This window comes from Sceloporus undulatus, chromosome 2 (genome assembly GCF_019175285.1).
Source record: "Sceloporus undulatus isolate JIND9_A2432 ecotype Alabama chromosome 2, SceUnd_v1.1, whole genome shotgun sequence".
In the NCBI taxonomy this organism is placed as follows: Eukaryota; Metazoa; Chordata; class Lepidosauria; order Squamata; family Phrynosomatidae; genus Sceloporus; species Sceloporus undulatus.
In genome coordinates, this window is record NC_056523.1 from 322,835,848 (window position 1) to 322,855,915 (window position 20,068).

The window sequence follows — 20,068 nt, forward strand, 5'->3', positions numbered from 1 at the left end:
GCCAGTCCAGGGCATTATCACATGAGCCCCATTCTTGCTGCAACCATACAACTCAACAAAAATGCAAACATACTAGTTTGTGAGATTATCTCATGCCTTCTCAGTTTCACAACTGGAATAATTTCTGCCATCATGCCCTTTTCTGCATTCCCCTTTAATTCCACCTCCTTGTCTTATGCTCTACCCAGCATGCCTTTTGTTTTATTTTATTTTTAATTTTTAAAATGCAGTTCTGCAGTACTGGTAATGTGATTAAGGGCCCATACACACAGGCCAAAACAAAGCTGCTTCAGGTCACTTTGGAGGTATGCTGTTTAAATGATGCATGTGTCCTAAGAGGCCAGAAGCTTTGCCAAAACTGTAGTCCAGTCCTTAGGACTGGAGCATGGCTTTGGTGTGGCTTCTGGCCTCTTAGGATGCATGCATCATTTAAACAGCATACTTGTTTAAATGATAAAGTGATCCGAAGCAGCTTTATTGTGGTCTGTCTGTACAGACCCTATGTTTAAAAAGAATCCAAAAAAAAAAAAAAAAAAAAAAAAAAGAGGGGGGGAGGGAAGAAACACAAAAAGTTATAAGTGACTCAGCCTGCTTGGGAATAGCATGGGGGAAAGAAGGAAACCAGCATCACTAGGGGATGCGGTGGTGTGGCCCGCACTGGGTAACACCTCCAAAAGAGGGGGTTGACACTCAGTTGCCCCTCCCCATGCTTCCCCCTTGTGCTGTTCCTGTGCAATGCTCCCACCCTCCCCATACCATCCTGCACTCTCCTGCGCATGCTGTCATGCTCCCCGTGCTTTCCTGTGTTCCCCACACATGTTTCTATCCTTGCTGTGCCTTCCCACACTCACCTGTGCATGCCCTCCCCATAGTGTCCCATGCTCCCACTCTCCCTGCATCATGCTGTGTTCCCCCACATACACTGTCCCCCGCGCCATCCCAGACCAGGTGGCATGGGAAGAAGGAATGCACCGCCCCCGGAAACCCTGCCTCTGGAAGCCCCACCCCCACACTGGATGACATCCAATGCAGGGACACCATTGTGTGACACCACAATCTCACAACTGCCCCAGCAGTAATGTTTCACACTTGAGGAGTCCTGGGGCTACTGTGCAATTGGGGACTGTGTCCCCTGTCAATGAAAAAGGACACCCCGACAACACTTGGTGTGGAGAGCCAGTGAGGCATAGTGGCTTGAGTGTTGGACTATGATCATGGGGACCATGGTTTGAGTCCTAACTTTGCCATGAAAACCCACTGAGTGACCTTGGGCAAGTCGTACTCTCTCAGCATCACAGGATGGCAATGACAAACCTCCTCCACCCCTCAATGAAACTTGTCAACAAAATCCTATGATAGGCTCGTCTTAGGATCTCCATAAGTCAGAAATAACTTGAAGGCACATAACACAAAACTATACTTGGCACACACAGCAACTATAGGTCAGAGGTGATATTATGGGAAATGAATCATCAAAGGTGCTATTTTATGACTATAATTGCTATTTATAATTGCTATCAAGTTTGAAAGCTATGTGTAGTAATTTCCCAAATGTGGGCTTCTATGCTGCACTTACCATTTCATTTTCTGAGATTCAAATGACAGTCTGTTAATCATAGCCCTTTTTGGGTGTCAATTCCACTTTTTTATTCATTTTTTTTATTCCTTTGGAAATTGACTTTTAAAACCCCCAAGATCTGCCACACTAATTTCAACTAGGCTGGTTCATAGGAGTGCCTCATTGCAGTTCATTTATAGTGTCTGCTGGTGTTGTGATATGGGGGTGTTAGCTGTAGGTATGTCCAATCCCCTTGAGCTTGCTGACTTTTCCTTCTGTTTGCAGTTGTACCTTTGACCTAGAATCTTCATGTTCTTCTTTTGCTCCCAAGGTTCACGTTTATTTATTTTTTTAATTCCCCATATTTTTAGTGCTAAGAAAGGAAGTTGAAATACTGTAGGAATTTTAAAGCACTGTGTGATTCAAAATTGGTGTCTTCAAATTGCATTGCTCCTGGAACTAGATGAAGTCAATGTACTTTCAGTTGGCTATTCTTCATCTAAACTCTCATTTGCTCTATAAATGTCCTGAATCTTTGCAGGTAAATTGGATATTCTGTTCACTTCTGATTGAAGTACAGTTTTTCCTCTGTATTCATGGATTCAACCAATTTTTTTAAAATCTCATAAACAAACCTTTTAGTTCACCATTTCATATAAGGGACACCATTTTACTATGTCATTGTATGTAATGGGATTTGAGTAGGGTTGCCATACCTGAGGACCTCCAAACTGGGACAAATGTAGGACAAGGTTTAAAAATGTAGGACCTTTTTAAAAAAAAATTCCTAGCCAGGAAATTAAAAAAAAGGCCCTACATTTTAAAACCTTGTCCTCCTCCTCCTCCCTGGCTTGGGAGGAAGTCTCAGCCTCCTCTCAGGCCGGGAAGGGGAGTGGGGCCCACCCGTCATCGCGGCCATCACCGCGGTGGCAAGTGGCCTCCTCCTCCTCCCCGGCCTCACGGAGGCCTTGGAGGACTCCGCGATTGCGGAGCCGCCTCCAAGGCCTCGCTGGGGCCTGGGAGGGAGTGTCTCTGTGGCCGGAACTCCAACTGCGGAGAGCACTCCCAGGCCTCAGCGAGGCCTTGGAGGACCCTGCGGCGCACGTGGGGGCGGAGGTGAGGTGGCCGCGGGTGGTGCCGTCCCAGTTTTGGCGCCAAACCGGACCGGGACCGGGATGGCACTGCCCAAACAGGGATTGTCCTACCTACAGGCAGGATATGGCATCCCTAGATTTGAGCATCTACAAATTTTGGTATCTGTGGGATGTCCTGAAATCAAACCCCAGTAGATATTGAGAGCCCATTGTATGTACTAAATTTCAAATCTTTCTGACACTAGTGAAAATATTTACAGCATAAAATGGAAACAGAAAAAGAAAAGAAGGGCCCACTTGAAAACTGACTGGTTTGTTTCGGCTCCATGCTCTTCCTTTTCCTCCTTGGGAAATGCAGCTGCTGTTTTTCTTACAGCAATGAGGAAATAAATCTCTAAGGGATTGAGTCTTACACATCACAGGTGGATTTGGGGCATTGTTCCTTTCTTGACAAGTAAAAGGCTCGGTTGGCTTCTGGGTAAGTGACTTTTGAGAGAGGCAGTTTGTAGATGCCATCATTGGTGGTGGTTAACAGCAGGAATGTGAGTGAACATAAACAGAAAGGCCAAGTTCCCAGGGGCATCCCAAACTGAAGGAGAACAGAACAACAGTCATTTTAGGATTAGTTTGTACATATAAATGGAATAAATTTAAGGTACAGCCGACAGGAAAAATGAGATCCCCCCTCCCCCCATTCCATAGCATTTTTAAAAACTGCACTGTGACACTGCTTGTCCCCTTTTCTTTCATTTCAAGGCTTCACTTCATTTTTTTGGTGGGGGGAATGTTCCCAAAATGAAATAAGAAAGCATTGTGGTGGTGGTGGTAACAATGGGAAACAACCTGTTTGGTGCCAAAAAGAAGGCAGTGGTTTACCATGGATGAGATCCCATAACCACACTGGCACAATGGAAGTCTCTGCCAACATACCCTTCTCCTGGGGTGGGGTGTTAGCACACCCAGCATCCCTGCCCTTTACATGGGGCTCTTCATATTTTCCTATATAGCGCCAAGCATGTTTTAAGAGGTCACAATGACCTTTGCTATATAGGGAAATTTTCCATGGGAAAGGAGTATAGACCCAAAGACTTTACCTGCTATGGCTCAAGGCTGTGGAATTCTGGGATTTGTAGTTTTTAGAGATATTTAGCCTTCTCTTTCCTAGTGCTCTGGTGCCACAACAAACTGAAAATCCCAGGATTCCATAAGACAGAGCCATGACAGTTAATGTGGCATCAAACTGCATCAGTTCTGCAGCCTGGGAGCAGCCAAGATTACTATGGACTAAATCTTTAATTCTTGCTTGACTTTTTTTTGGTAAAATCATCCAGACTGAGGAGCATGATTGCTTTCTGCCCATTCTTTTGAACACTGTCAACTCCTTTTTATTTGCTCTTGGAGTAGTCTTAAGAATATAATAAACGTATCACTAAGAAAGCATCTTTATGATGCTTTCTTTATGATGAATTCACTTCTTGTTCCTCTGTTCTTAAAATCAGCAAAACTTACCACAGAAAACATATTTGTCAGGGTTTCTCCTGCATATGCAGTAAAGAGGGCTGTAGAAAGAGAAACAGAAAAACAGAAAAATTAAATTATTATTCTGTATGGTGGCAGAAGCCAGAAAGGAGCAGGGTATGGGTTGGATAGGAAGGAAGATGAGTTATTTTTATTTTGCTTTTAAGGAGAAAAAAAGAGCCTAGGGATTTTTGGGAGGAGAAAAATTAATCTATATGTCAATCACTAGTTTTGAAAAATATTGATCCACTAGACATAATGTAGACATTTTAGAAGTCCAATCTTTTTCAATAGTAAAAATTTTATGCATGTACTGAAGACTCTGAAATCAATGGGCAAGATTAGCTGGGGTGGGATCATTCTTGTGGAAAAAAAAACATGGTTTAAATCCTGTGTCTCCAAACTGGACATTCTCATGAGGGTAGTGTAGTGGTGTAGTGGTCTCAGTGCTGGACTATGACTCTGAAGACCAGGGTTTGAATCCAAGCTCAGCCATGTAAACCCACTGGGTGACCTTGGGCAAGTCACACTCTCTCAGTCTCAAATGATGGAAATGGCAACCTCCCTCTGAAGAGATGTGTCAAGAAAACATCAAGATAGGTTTAGTTTAGGGTCGCCATACATTGGAAATGACTTGAAGGCACACAACAACAAATAAAGCATTAGGGTATCACTAGAGTTCAATGATGACTATATTCTACTTCTATGATCAGGGACAATATCCCTCTGTAGACCAACTGCAATAGACTGTGAGATGGAGGGTGCAGTGGACCTCATGTTGTGCTTGACAGTGTCACATAACACTTACATCTTCACAGTGCTAATCAGGGTACTGGACTGGATGGGTCACTGGTCTGGTTCTTCTTATAGTCATATGTTTGTATGTGTTTCTTTTACATGAAAAAAATTGCAAAAATCAGCAGAACAGTGTGAATCTGAGATAAGAACTATAAAGCAGTCTATATGATGAGAAAAACTATAGAAATGAGCAATACCTTGCCCAGTCTACTATAAGCTTGGAATGCCTGGGCCCAGGTCTAATTGATCTGCCAGCTACAGCTTTTTCTGGATAGGTGTGATGTCCAGCCAGGACTGTTTGAATCTCCCCCTACATTTTCTTTCATATTAGTTCAGGCCATAGTATGTTTTAGTGTAGGAAATGTTCATTGTATTAGTTGTGGGAGGAGCTATAGGATCCCCTTCATTTTTCCAGGTTTAGTTTGCCCCTTCCCAGCAAGCTCTGTTTTTGCTAGAGGCTTTTAGTTTTAGGCAGTCTTTGCTGTGAGCTTGCAGAGAGCTGTCTTTTGGTGGCAAACAGGCCCAGACAGCCAAAAAAGGGCATTTCTTACACATTAGCCAATTTAGTTACCAGGAACAAGTTAGCCAGATTAGTTACCTACATCATCATTATTATTATTATTATTAACCTTTATTTATAAAGCGCCGTAAATTTACACAGCGCTGTACATACAATCTTTTTAATTGGACGGTTCCCTGCCCTCAGGCTTACAATCTAAAACAGGGGTAGGCAACCTGGGGCCTGCGGGCCGGATGCGGCCCGGCAAGGCCTTGGGACCGGCCCCAGCCCGGTCCTGCCGCCGAGTGCTGCCGGAGCCTTTGGTGTCTCACGCGAGGGGCATGGTGGGGCAATTGTCTATAGAAGCCTCAGAAACATGCATTTATCTTAACATTTTTTAAAAAAATCAGCAAATGTTTTCGCGTGTCCTCCATTTTTTATTTTAAAAGTGCCCTCCATTTGGAAATTTTGTCCTACATTTGTCCCAGTTTATTTATTTATTTATTTAAAAATTACTTTAATTATTTATTTTTTGGCTTCGGCCCCCCAGTTGTCTGAGGGACAGCAACCCGGCCCCCGGCTCAAAAGGGTTGCCTACCCCTGATCTAAAAAGACACGACACAAAGGGAGTGGTGGTGGGGAAGGGGCCTTTCTAGTAGGATAATACATATAAAATACATAGCAATATAGGAAATGATTCTATAAAACAGGCACCAAAAGAACATCAAATAGTAAGCAACAATTATGCAATGCCTGGGAAGGCTTCTCTGAACAAGATGGTCTTCAACTCCGTTTTGAAGCTGGTTAAAGAAGTGATGGCTCTTGCTTGTGGGGTAAGAAGGTTCCAGGAGTGAGGGGCAGCAAGTGAAAAGGGGCGAATCCGAGATGGGGAAGAGGAAATCCTGGGCTGGGACAGTAGACCTTGACTACCAGAACAGAGGGCCCTAGTTGGAAGGTGAGGAGAAATAAGGTCTGATAAGTAAGGAGGAGCCAGTCCATGGAGGGCTTTAAATGTCGACAGCAGGAGCTTATACTGAATGCGGAAAGGGAGGGGGAGCCAGTGAAGGGATGCCAACACAGGAGAGATATGGTCACAGCGGTGGGCGGATGTGATAATGTGTGCAGCTGAATGCTGGACAGAAATTAAAGGACGGAGGTGAGAAAGAGGAAGCCCTGCCAGAAGGATGTTACAGTAATCAAGTCGTGAGATCACTAGGGCATGGACCAGGATCTTGGTAGTAGAGGCGGAAATATAAGGTTGGATTTTAGCAATATTGTACAAAAAGAATCTACAAGCCTTGGCTGTGGTCTGGATCTGAGGGATACACGACAGAGAAGAGTCAAAGATAAAACCAAGAGTGCGGGCTTGCTGGACTGGTTGAATAGAAATGTTGAATAGAAATGTTGTACATCAAAGAAGTCAAAGAATTCAGGAGCTGAAAGACCCTGCACTAGCTCCATTGAATGAGGAGATCAAACCAAGATCAAACCCAGAGAGATGACACCCTGAAGATTACTAAAAATCAAACTATAAAGTATCTTTTATTTCAAGTTATCTAGAGCTGGGGAGGAGAAAACTCTTTACTTTTGTTCTTTAAATTAAACTTCCCCCTTTTTGAACTTTACCTTCAGCATCAGAGCCTTTTTGGGTAAAAGAGTTTGATTTCACCAGGGTACCGGTGTTGCCCACCCAAACCTGCCACCACCTTTAGTTGGGTGTGTTTTCACAATAGGGATAATGGAGAGTTGCAATAGTCCATACACTGAGAACTTTCTGATTACATTACTGCAATGCAGTTTACATGGGTCTGGCCTTGAAGATGACTCAGAAGCTCTATGTGTTGTCTTGTGTGTTTTCAAGTCACTTCCGACTCATCGCAACCTTAAGGAAAACCTATCACGGGATTTTCTTGGCAAGATTGGTTCAGAATGGGTTTGTCTTTGTCTCCCTCTGAGTCTGTAGCTAGTACAAAATGCAGCAGCACGATTGCCAACTACAATACCTTTTATACAACATATAACACTGGTCTTAAAGGAGCTGCACTGGCTGCCAATTCATTGCTGGTCTGAATTCAAGGTGATGATTATGGCATTTAAAGCCCTAATTGCTTGGGATCTCAATACTGGAAGGAGTGCCTTTTCCTATATACACCTGTCTGAGAACTGAAGTTTGCAGGAGAAACTTTCCTTTGGTGAGATACAGACCGCCCCTTTGGGGAGGCCTGCACCCGCCCTTTTCCCGACGGATTGGGGCCTGAGTTGCCACAGCGGCAGCCCCGGAGGCCCCGATCCAATGCTTTTCCAGGCCTCGGGGAAGCGGCAAAATGCCGCTTCCCTGAGGCCTGGAAAGGGGTATCCTCGGCTTCATGCCCCAAGGACACTGCGACAGTGGTGGGGAGACAGAGAAAGGGCTCACTTGGCCTCTTTCTCTTCAGTATCGCTGGCGCTGCCTTCACATGGTGTGAAAGGAGCTCTGTTTTGGTAACGGAGTACATAACGGCCATGCTGCACCATTTGGACGCAACATGGCTGTTACGTCAAAACGGTGGCGTCCATGTAGACAGGGCGCTGTCATTTTGACATACTGAGTAGGTACTAGGGTTAGGGAGCATCTGAAAAGGACGCTCCCAGGCAACCCTAGCACGTACTGAGTACGTGCTTTTTGGCCCATCTGTACAGGGCCAAAGTGTCCTAAATCAGTGGAGGCAATATGAAATAGGAGAAGATGGGTGAGCGCCTTCTCAGCTGTGGCACCCCAGTTATGGCATGCTCTCCCCTCAGAAGCTCTATTAGCATTAGCATTGCTATCATGCTGCTGCCATGTCAAAACATGGCTGTTTTGATTGATGTCCTCCACACTGGCACATGTGAGTGGATTTAACTTCTTTCAGCTGCTTTTTATTGGTACTATTTTAAGTGTTAAATGGTTTGAAATGCCTTTAGTGTTTAATTATTATTTTTATTATTTTAAACTGTGGGCTTTATCACATGAACCTTTAAATCTGCTCTTAAAATTAGAAAATAGCACCTTTGACAATACTTAACTTAATTGTTCTAATTGATTTTATTGTACAGTTGACCCTCCACATTTGCAGATTTGACTTTTGCGGATTTGATTATTTGCAGATTTGATTAATAGGTTCTCTCTAGGAATCTCTAGGTCCTCCAGCATGACTTTGCTGGAAGTTGATCATAGACTTGCACTGGATGATGTAGAGATTACTAGAGAAAACATGGCTCTAAGCATTTGTAGGTCCTTCAGTGTGATTCTATGGTCAGCTTCTAGCAGATATTGACCACAGAGTTGCACTGGAGGACACAGAGATTCCTTGAATAATGTTCTCCAGGTAAAAGAAAAATAGTGGGGTTTTCTATTTGTGATTTGTCTACTTTCATGGGGGTCCTATGCCTCTAACTCCAGTGAATGTGGAAGGCACACTGGACTTTTCTTTGGGGTTCTCAGATATAGAGTGGGACATAAATATTTTAACAAAAATATAATAAATAAATAAATAAATAAATAAATAAATAAATAAACAAGGCAGCATCTTATGTTGGAAAACAGCAACAACAATGAACGTGGGCACCTACCACAGACAACTGCTAATAAAAATGTCTGCCAGGTGAGGACGTAGAACATTCCTCCAATTGCAATGCATGAAAGGCAGCTGTTGTAATTCCACAGGCCAGCATAAATTTTGCTAAAAGGCGATGCCAGACTCAGTGCTGCAAAGGGGACAGATGGAGAAAAAAACATGTCAGTGCTGGGCTAATTCATAACTGTAATATAATAGAAATGAAAAGGGGGTATCACAAAGCTGTGAAGTTGTGATCAGTTTCATAGATGTTTCCCTATGCCTGACATCTTGATTGGATTTGATTTATTTGACGTATAGCCTGCCATACCCCATAGGCACCCAGGGTGGCAAACAATCTACATAAAAACACAATGTTAGAAACAAACATTCCAATTATTTAAAATAATTGCTGAGTTCCTATATCAAGGAGATGGAGTATAAGTTTACACCCAAAGATTTACATGATGATTGGTGAATTGCAACACTATGCAACGTCTTTGGAGAAAGTCCAAAGAGTGGGCTGACTTTATCCATTTCAAATTTGTTCTTTCTTCCTTCTCACGCGCCCTCTCTATGGCAAAACAGAATTATTACAAATCATTGATCTCTGCCAATGAGAGGTGTCCGCAGCGTTTGTTCTCCACCTTCAACACTTTGCTTAAACCTCCCTCTCCTCCTGTCTCTTCATCTTTCTCTCCTAATGACTTTGCTAACTATTTCATCTCTAAAATTACCACTATTCGCTCTGAGATAGTCCCTCCTGATTCTTCTTCTGCTCTTAATCTTCTATCGCCTTCGCCTAACAAATTTTCTGTCTTTCCTCCTGCCTCTTTGGATGAACTCTCTACACTTCTGAATTCTTCCAAACCTGCTACCTGTCCTCTTGATCCTATTCCTACTAGTCTTCTAATCTCTATAGCTCCCTCCTTTCTGCCCTCGCTTCTCCATATCTTCAATCTCTCTCTCTCTACAGGCTCCTTCCCGTCGGACTTCATACATGCTCTCATTTCCCCAATTCTGAAAAAACCTTCTCTTGACCCCTCCTCTCTGTCTAGCTATCGTCCGATTTCTCTTCTCCCCTTTCTTTCTAAGGTTTTGGAACGGGTTGTCTACTCGCGCTGTCTTGAGTTTCTTGAAGCCAACTCCATTCTCGATCCCTTTCAGTCTGGTTTCCGCCCAAGGCATTCTACAGAGACAGCTCTCACTAAAATCTCGAATGACCTTTTACAGGCCAAGGCTAATGGCCTTTACTCTGTTCTCATTCTTCTCGATTTGTCTGCAGCCTTTGACACTGTTGATCACTGTCTCCTAATTGACATACTCTCTGACCTTGGGTTCTCAGACTCTGCTCTCGACTGGTTTAGATCTTACTTGTCTGGCAGATCTTTTGCAGTGGTTGCAGGGGGTCTGACTTCTTCTCCTGTTCCCTTATCTGTTGGAGTTCCCCAGGGCTCTGTTCTGGGTCCCCTTCTGTTTTCTCTCTACACACTGTCCTTAGGAAAACTCATCAGCTCTTTTGGTTTTTCCTACCATCTGTATGCCGATGACACCCAGCTGTATCTTTCTGCCCCTGACCTTGCTCCAAGGCTTGAACAGCAAGTCTCATCTTGCCTTACAGCTGTCTCACAGTGGATGCGCCATCGGCGTTTGAAGCTCAACATGTCCAAGACGGAGCTTTTTGTCTTTCCTCCTAAGCCCAACCTTCAACACTCCTTTTCTGTCTCTGTGGACAACATTTCCATTCAACCAGTCCAGCAAGCCCGCAGTCTTGGCTTTATCTTTGACTCTTCTCTGTCGTGTATCCCTCAGATCCAGACCACAGCCAAGGCTTGTAGATTCTTTTTGTACAATATTGCCAAAATCCGACCATATCTCTCCGCCTCTACTGCCAAGATCCTGGTCCATGCCCTAGTGATCTCACGACGTGATTACTGTAACGTCCTCCTGGCTGGGCTTCCTTTTTCTCACCTCCGTCCTTTAATCTCTGTCCAGCATTCAGCTGCACGCATTATCACTTCCACCCACCGCTCTGACCACATTTCTCCTGTGTTGGCATCCCTTCACTGGCTCCCTCTCCCTTTCCGCATTCAGTATAAGCTCCTGCTGTCGACATTCAAAGCCCTCCATGGACTGGCCCCTCCTTACTTATCAGACCTTATTTCTCCTCACCTTCCCACCAGTGCCCTCCGTTCTGGTAGTCAAGGGTTCCTGTCTCAGCCCAGGATTTCCTCTGCCCCAACTAGGATTCGCCCCTTTTCACTTGCTGCCCCTCACTCCTGGAACCTTCTTCCTCCACAAGCAAGAGCCATCACTTCATTAACCAGCTTCAAAACGGAGTTGAAAACCATCCTATTCAGAGAAGCCTTCCCAGGCATCGCATAATTGTCGCTTACTATCTGATGTTCTGTTGTTGGCTGTTTATCGATCCATTTCCTGTATTGCTATGTACTGTATATGCATTATCCTACTTGTGAGTATGTATTTTCCCTGGATAATGATTAACCTTCCATTTTGAAGCCATGCCCTCCCTTCAGTCCATCTGCCTTGGTCCAGGCCTTGGAGGTTGAGAGGAACTGCTGGACCTCTTACCCTTTCCCGTCACCACTCCCTTCTCCTTCTGTGTTATGTCTTTTTAGATTGTAAGCCTGAGGGCAGGGAACCGTCTAACTAAAAGGATTGCATGTACAGCGCTGTGTAAATTTACAGCGCTTCATAAATAAAGGTTAATAATAATAATAATAATAATAACTGAATGTGCAAATAAATATGAAATGTACAATGGCTATGCCATATCCTCCAATTGTCCTGATTTGGCAGGGACAGTCCTGATTAATCCTCTCTCATGAGGGAACATGAGGTGGATCATTTTTAAAAAAGTAATACTAAGTCACAGTTAATTTTCAAAGACTTGCAAAAGTAAATTGTTACTGTTATACTGTTGAACTTTTTTCTTTAAAAAAGTAACATCTCTTTCTCATTATTGAAAAGTTCACTAAAATAGCTACTTTGGGGTTACTTTTGAGTTTCTTCAAGCTACATCAGAGTGAGACATTTTAGCTCCCCTTAAGTCATATTTTGTTGCAGAATGCACACATGACTATGTGTCCCCAGTATAGGCATTCTATGGAATTGTCACCTGAAGAACTGAAAAGAATGGCTAGAATCCTATTGGTGTTCTATACATGTGTATATTCCTCTACAGAAACACCTGGACATTTTTGTTCTGTGAACAATGCTCCACTTTCAACATGTTGGAAGTGAAGCTGCACATATGGTGGTGTTGTGCATGGCGGGGCGAATGCAGCCCATATACAACCCAGATGATAGCCAGGCTTATTCTTCTGCTTTTCAAAAATGGGATTTTCCTGTTCTTGAAAAGCTGCAGAATAATCCCGGCTGGCATCCAGGCGGTATATGGACTGCATTTGCCTGGCCATGGTGAATGTGATAAAACCCATTTGTAAATTTAAACATGCCTCTATGGGGATAAGGCACTTTTAAAAGTGTGCGCTAATCTCCCTAGTTTCAGCCACTTGCTTTGTAGATTAAGAAAAGAAAAGAAAAGAAAAATGCAGGCTGAGTCAAAAATTGTTCCACAGTCATAGTTGTATCTGGTTCTTTTAAAAAGTTCTATGAATATCCTGTTTTGTAAAAAGCCCCAAAAATGTTTTGGCTGTTATATTATTATTTGGCTGTCTTCAGGAGCTACAATTTCAAACTTCAGCATCAACAACAGAAATTTCTGGAGCTGGCAAAAAATCTCTTTCCATATAACTAGATTGTTGCACAATAAAAATTATTGAAAGATATAAAAGATATATAAACAAAGTAGATAAAAAATACAGGATCCTGGTGTTACTCTCTTAGTTTCAGCCACTTGCTTTGTAGATGTTTTGGTAGTGTTTTTTTATAGGCAAATAAAGGACAAAAATTGTTCCAACAAATTTATTGCTCTTTGGCAGAACATTACAATGGCTTGAACATTACATTGGGATAAAAATAAAAATAAAAAGTCCTATGTTGTTCTTGCTGTGAGCCATGTTGCTGAGAAGCAGAAGTCACATACTCTGGTTATCAGTAGATTGCCTGCATCCCAGGGACACTAGACTTCTCAGTGGACTCAGGATATACAAGAAGTATACATTAAATCCCATCTATACTCCATCCCAACACACTATAGTGAAGTGGGTGAATTTTTTTATTTCAATAGCTAAATCCCAATATACTGTATTAGACTTCTCATTGGTTCGGGGGGGGGGGAACCTCACACCTTACATAGTGTGAATTTTAAAAAATCTTTATGCATAAAGATTTTAAAAAGCCTCACTAAACTGCTACAACCTGAAGGCCTCTGGTACAAAACACACTTAGGTACTTTGCAACTATAAATATAACTGAGTTACAGCTGTACCACAGAAGAAATTACATCATTACTTATTAAATTATTGCTGTAATGTAGTACTAACATGGTTTGGTTTTTAAAGAAATGAATCAAGTGCAACTCATTTACGAATAATTGTCAAGCTTCTCTATCACAGTAGTAGTTATAAATGTTTCATGACCCATGTCCCCAAACCTACCTGGAGAACCAGCAGCCACATCGAGCAACAGCGATCTGTTCTTCTGGCGATTGGGATATAAAAGGTACAGGTAGTCCCTTGACATGAATGTCTCATCATAACTGACTGTTGGGGGTGATGCTCATCTCTGTTACTAAGCCAAAGAGCCAGCATTGTCCAAGGATTGCTCTTGTGGTCATGTGACCAGCATGACTGCACCGAACACTGTTACCTTTCCACTGAGAAGTGGTACCTATTTATCTCCTTGTATTTGCCTGTTTTCAAACTGCTAGGTTGGCAAAAGCTGGGTCTAGTGAGAGACGTTCACCCCATATTGCAGCATTCGGGCCTTGAACAGCCAACCTTCCAACCTTCCGATCTTCAAAATTGGCATCTTAACCATTAAGCCACTGCATCCCTTTTGGAACATAGAATCATAGAGTTGGAAGAGACCACAAGGGCCATCCAGTCCAACCCCCTGCCATGCAGGAAATCCAGATCAAAGCATCCCTGACAGATGGCCATCCAGCCTCCGTTTGAAGACCTCCAAGGAGGGAGACTCCACTACACTCCGAGGAAGTGTGTTCCACTGTCGAACAGCCCTTACTGTCAGGAAGTTCCTCCTAATGTTGAGGTGGAATCTCTTTTCCTGGAGCTTGCATCCATTGCTCCGGGTCCTAGCCTCTGGAGCAGCAGAGAACAAGCTTGCTCCCTCCTCAATATGACATCCCTTCAAATATTTAAACAGAGCTATCATATCACCTCTTAACCTTCTTTTCTCCAGGCTAAACATACCCAGCTCCCTAAGGCGTTCCTCATAGGGTAAGGTTTCCAGACCATTCACTATTTTTGTCGCCCTCCTTTGGACACGCTCCAGTTTTTCAACATCATTTTTAAATTGTGGTGCCCAGAACTGGACACAATATTCCAGGTGGGGCCTGACCAGAGCAGAATACAGTGGCACTATTACTTCCCTTAATCTAGACACTATACTTCTATTGATGCAGCCTAAAATCGCATTGGCCTTGTTAGCTGCCGCATCGCACTGTTGACTCATGTTCAACTTGTGGTCTACTTGGACTCCTAGATCCTTTTCACATGTTGTCTCCTTTAGCCAGGTGTCCCCCATCCTATATCTGTGCATTTCATTTTTTCGCCCTAAGTGCAGTACCTTACATTTCTCCCTGTTGAAGTTCATTCTGTTAGCTGTGGTCCAGCTTTCTAGTCTATTCAGGTCATTTTGAATTTTGATCCTGTCCTCTGGAGTATTAGCTTTTCCTCCTAATTTGGTGTCATCTGCAAATTTGATAAGTATTCCCCCAATTTTTTCCTCCAAGTCATTGATAAAGATGTTGAACAGTACTGGGCCCAGGACAGAGCCCTGTGGGACCCCACTGGCCACTTCTCTCCAGGATGAAAAAGTGCCATTGTTGAGCATCCTTTGGGTTCATCCGGTCAACCAATTACAAATCCACGTAACAGTTGCCTTGTCTAGCCCACCTTTTACAAGCTTGTTTGCAAGAATGTCATGGGGAACCCTGTCAAAGGCCTTACTGAAATCAAGATATACTATATCCACAGCATTCCCTTCATCTACCAAGCTAGTAATTTTATCAAAGAAAGAGATCAGATTTGTCTGGCATGACTTCTTTCTCTGAAACCCATGTTGACTTTTTGTGATTATGGAATTGCTTTCTAGATGTTCACAGACTCTCTTTTTAATGATCTGCTCCAGAATCTTTCCTGGTATTGATGTCAGACTAACTGGCCGATAATTGTTTGGATCCTCTTTCTTCCCCTTTTTGAAGATGGGGACAACGTTTGCCCTCCTCCAGTCTGCTGGGACTTCTCCTGTTCTCCAGGAGTTTTCAAACATTATTGCCAATGGCTCTGATATTACATTTGCCAGTTCTTTTAATACCCTTGGATGTAGTTCATCTGGTCCTGGAGACTTATTCTTTTAGATTAACAAGGAATTCCTGTACTATCTCTTCACTTATTCTCAGCTGAAATTTCCCTATTCTGTCCTCTGCTCTTTTATCCTCAGGTTGAGTTCCCTTTGCCTTTTCTGAGAAGACTGAGGCAAAGAAAGTGTTGAGTAATTCTGCCTTTTCTCTGTCCTCTGTTAGCATTTTGCCATCTTCTCCACGCAGTGGCCCTACCATTTCCTTCTTCTTCTTTTTGCTGCGGACACATCCAAAAAAGCCCTTTTTGTTGTTCTTAACCTCTCTAGCAAGCCTGAGTTCATTCTGTGCTTTAGCTTTTCTGACCTTATCTCCACACTTGTTAGCTATTTGTTTGAATTCCTCTTTGGTGATTTCTCCATTTTTCTATTTCTTATACATGTTCCGTTTAAAATTTAGCTGAGCTGAAAGTTCCTTGGTCATCCATCCTGGGTTCTTGCGACACCTCCCATTTTTCTTTCTCACTGGAACTGTTTTAATTTGTGCCTTCAGTATCTCCCTTTTGAGAAAGTCCCATCCGTCTTGAACTCCTTTCTCTTTTAGTATTCCTGACCATGGGATCACCTCCAGTATTTCTCTAAGTTTACCAAAATCTGCTCTCCTAAAGTCTAGGATGCGTGTCTGACTATGCCTGGATTCTCCTTTCCACTGTATAACAAACTCCAGGAGAACATGGTCACTTCCACCTAAGGATCCCACCACTTGCACCCCATTAACCAAATCATCCTTGTTGGTTAGGATCAGATCTAAAATAGCTGACCCCCTTGTTGCCTCTTCCACCTTTTGGACCATGAAATTGTCTTCCAGGCAAGTGAGGAATTTACTAGACCTTGAGTTTGACTTCCAACAAATATCAGGGTAGTTGAAGTCACCCATCACTACTACATCTCTCCTTTCTGAGTATGTGGTCATCTGTTCTCCAAAGGCATCATCCAATTCCTCAGTCTGACTTGGGGGTCTGTAGTAGACTCCCACCATAACATCCTTGTTGTTTCCCTCCCCTTTAATTTTTATCCAGATGCTCTCTACCTGGCTTCCAGGATTGATGTCCTGGATCTCTTCACTGGTGTAAATGTCCCTCACATATAGGGCTATTCCTCCGCCTTTCTTTTTTGGCCCGTTTCTCTTAAAAAGGTTATATCCCTTTATTTCTACATTCCAATTATGAGATTCATCCCACCAGGTTTGTGTGAGGCCAATTATATTATATTTGCTTTGTTGCACTAGGATTTCAAATTCATCTTGCTTCTTTCCCATGCTCTATGCATTAGTGTAGAGACATTTAAGACCATTTGTTCCCTTTACTTGCTGCCTGTGCAAGTTTTTTTGTCTCCCACTTTTGGGTCCTTGCACTGTTTGCCTTGTTCCCTCTATGACAGTTTGACTATTTTCTCCAGCCTTTTTGCCTTCTAGAATACTGTCTCCCTCCCCTACAGGATGAAGTTTCCAGCTCCCTTCCGACTAGTGATCTGCATAAGACAGGAGTTGCAATGGTCTTGCTTCTGATTGTTGCACTACAAATTGCTGGAAATGTCATCCTGCTGCATCCCGATCACTAGGAGAACCAACTTCTGTAGTGTGAAGCAGCTGCTGGCTTTTATGGAAGAGGGAAAACAACTGTGGCAATAGTACCCCAATCATAAATACAGGGCATGACAGAATAAGGAGTAGTTACAGATAGACAACTCTAGGTTATGAACAGCAGATGTAGGATGTCAGTGAATACATGTTATTGGTAACTAGTTATAAGTTCTAGCAGGGATATTCATATTTCTAGGGATCCATACCTCTTCTCTGAAAGATAAAGTCTCCCCTTCCTCCTTCCCAGTTTACTTTCAAAAACTAGCTCTGGTTATCTGACAGAGTGTAGCATCACCTGGCAACTTTGGCAGATAATTACTCTGCAACCTGGCAGGTTCTTTATACCATAGATTCTATGATTTCGAAGATTGGGATAATGGTTTAACACAGCTTTATTTATGGCATCTTTCATACCTGCAGGAATCCCCATTGCTGAGCCAATCACTGCATGAATGAAGATGAGGGGCGAAGAAATGAACAGCGCCACCATGATAATGCCTCCAGTCCAGGGGTTATCACAACCATACACTTGCCCAACTCCTACTGGAATAGACTGGAAAAGCTGTGGAACAAGTATGGAAAGGGGAAAAGTGAATGTTGTGTGGTATAGGCTTCCATATCAATGTCTACAGAATAATATAAAATTATAGAATCATAGGGTTGGAAGAAATCACAAGGGCCATCCAATCCAACCCCAAATAGGAAATATTTGTTGTCTGGAATCCTGTCCCTGACCATATCCAGATCTCTAGGACATCTATGATCACTCAGGGGTGGAATAATACGTCCTATGTTGTCTTTATAGCTTTAGTAGTCTAAAGCCTGGCAGCAATGAACTTTTGGATTAGAGGAGGGAAGTACTGCTGAAACACTAAGGTCACTAAACAAACAACAAAGGTTTCTTTCATGTGTGCTTAGGGTGAAGTTTCTGAACTCCTATGTATCAGGATATGGAATTTTATTGGTTTGTAGATGTTACTGAAATGCCAATCACAGCATCCTTCACCACTGGCTCTCCTGGCTAAAGATGCTGGGCTCTGCAGTTCAGTAACCTCTAGAAGGCTTCATGATTCCCACTCCCCCACCTTAGCTTCATACGGAAAAAGTCAGCTGCCAAATTTAACCCCATCAAAATATCTGGAAAGTACCTGTCAATTTGTTTGACAATACATGTTGAAATTTAGACGCCTATGAATATGTTGGCTGAGATCTTGCACTGGGGCTGCATCAACATTGGGCCTTTTCACACTGGGATTTTTTGAGCGCAGAAGTAGGGTCAGTTCGCATTGGCCGATGCGTATCACGTTATATCGCGCTGTATTTTCACACCCTTGAGCTCAGAATACGCATTGGACGATGTGTATTCACGTTATATCGCACTGTATTTTCATACCTGGGCGGCCTTCCGAATCGAGGGGTTGTGGACTCGGTTCGAATCGGGCGATGCGTATTCAGGCAAAGTGAGGCAAGTGCAGATTGGATGACCACACCTGCCCAAAACAATGTGTATTGACCGATTCGAATCGGCAGCCTTGCGTATGCTCTGTGGGGCTCTGAACGGGTCGTGACCTTTTTAACTTCTGGGGTGTCTGTATGAGTGTGTGTGTGTGTGTGTGTGTGTATATACACACACACACACACACACACAAATACATATATATATACACACAGTGGGACAGCCAAAAGTGTAATGCCGTATTTATATGTGTACACAAACATCTGTCTGTATAAGTGTGTGTGTACACACACACACACACACACACACACACACACATATAATGGTACAGCCAGAAGTGTGATGCCATATTTATATGTGTACACACACATCTGTCTGTATGAGTGTGTGTATGTATATATATATATATATATATATATATATATATGTATGTATGTATGTTTATATGTATATGTATATATATGCATGTAGAGGTACAGCCCAAAGTGTAATGCTGCATGTATATGTGTACATACACAAACCCACACACACAAACACACACACATATGCACATGTATAGATGCAAAGAGACATGCCAGGATATTTCAGCATATCACGATATGACAGCACATCTGTGTGCGTGTGCATGTATACACACATACACGCACATGCGCATTGCAATAGCCCTAAGTGTATACATATATGTACACACACACACACACATATGTTGACATGTATACAAATGAGGAGATTTATTAGGATATGCCAGCATATGCTTGTGTGATCCCATGTATAAAAAAATATTCATTAGTACAGACCAAGACGTAATAGTTGATACATCTATCTATCTATCTAACTATCTAACTATCTAACTATCTATCATCTATCTATCTATCTATCTATCTATCTATCTATCTATCTATCTTAACATATATATGCAGATATTTGCATACACATACATGTATGTACACGTGTACACATTTGAATATGCAAGGGGACCTATATGGATATGTCAGCATGTGTTTGTGTCCGTGCATGCATATGTTTACATGTACAGATAGATAGATAGATAGATAGATAGATAGATAGATAGAGATAGACCAAAGTGCAAGGGCTCATAAACACCCACCCACCCAAACACACACACACGCGCACACACACACACACACACCGGAAAAGAGCGCATACATATATATACATGCGCCAGAGTTATAACGCAACAATAATAACGTAATAAAAATGCAAAATGCTTATTCCCCCCCTCCACAAAAGGTTTCAGCCTTATCTTGGTCAATGGAAAAATCGCTCCCCAGCCCCGGTGGTTGTCCAGACAGCGGAAAGGGCCAATGGAAGGAAATGGGGGTAAATTCCAGTGCAGCATCATGGGAAATTTGTAACCCGGTGGTCTTGTGCTCGTCTTCAGGAGGACCAGCAGATTGGATTTACACACCAGCCCAAACAGCAGAGGTTTCGCACTGGCCATC

General features: G+C 42.8%; 1 protein-coding gene across 2 annotated transcripts in view; it reads right to left on the minus strand.

Annotated features, from left to right (window-relative positions):
- Positions 1-2,358: 2,358 nt before the first annotated feature.
- Positions 2,359-20,068, minus strand: part of SLC14A1 (solute carrier family 14 member 1 (Kidd blood group)) — a 49,230-nt gene continuing 31,520 nt past the window's right edge. For both annotated transcript variants that reach the window (XM_042452199.1, XM_042452198.1), the window contains 4 exons: positions 17,564-17,711; positions 9,059-9,193; positions 4,162-4,211; positions 2,359-3,241 (listed from right to left, as the gene is read on the minus strand). In XM_042452199.1, coding sequence (XP_042308133.1) covers positions 3,062-3,241; positions 4,162-4,211; positions 9,059-9,193; positions 17,564-17,711 — 513 coding nt within the window. In that variant the 3' untranslated portion in view covers positions 2,359-3,061. The remainder of the gene's footprint in view (positions 3,242-4,161; positions 4,212-9,058; positions 9,194-17,563; positions 17,712-20,068) is intronic.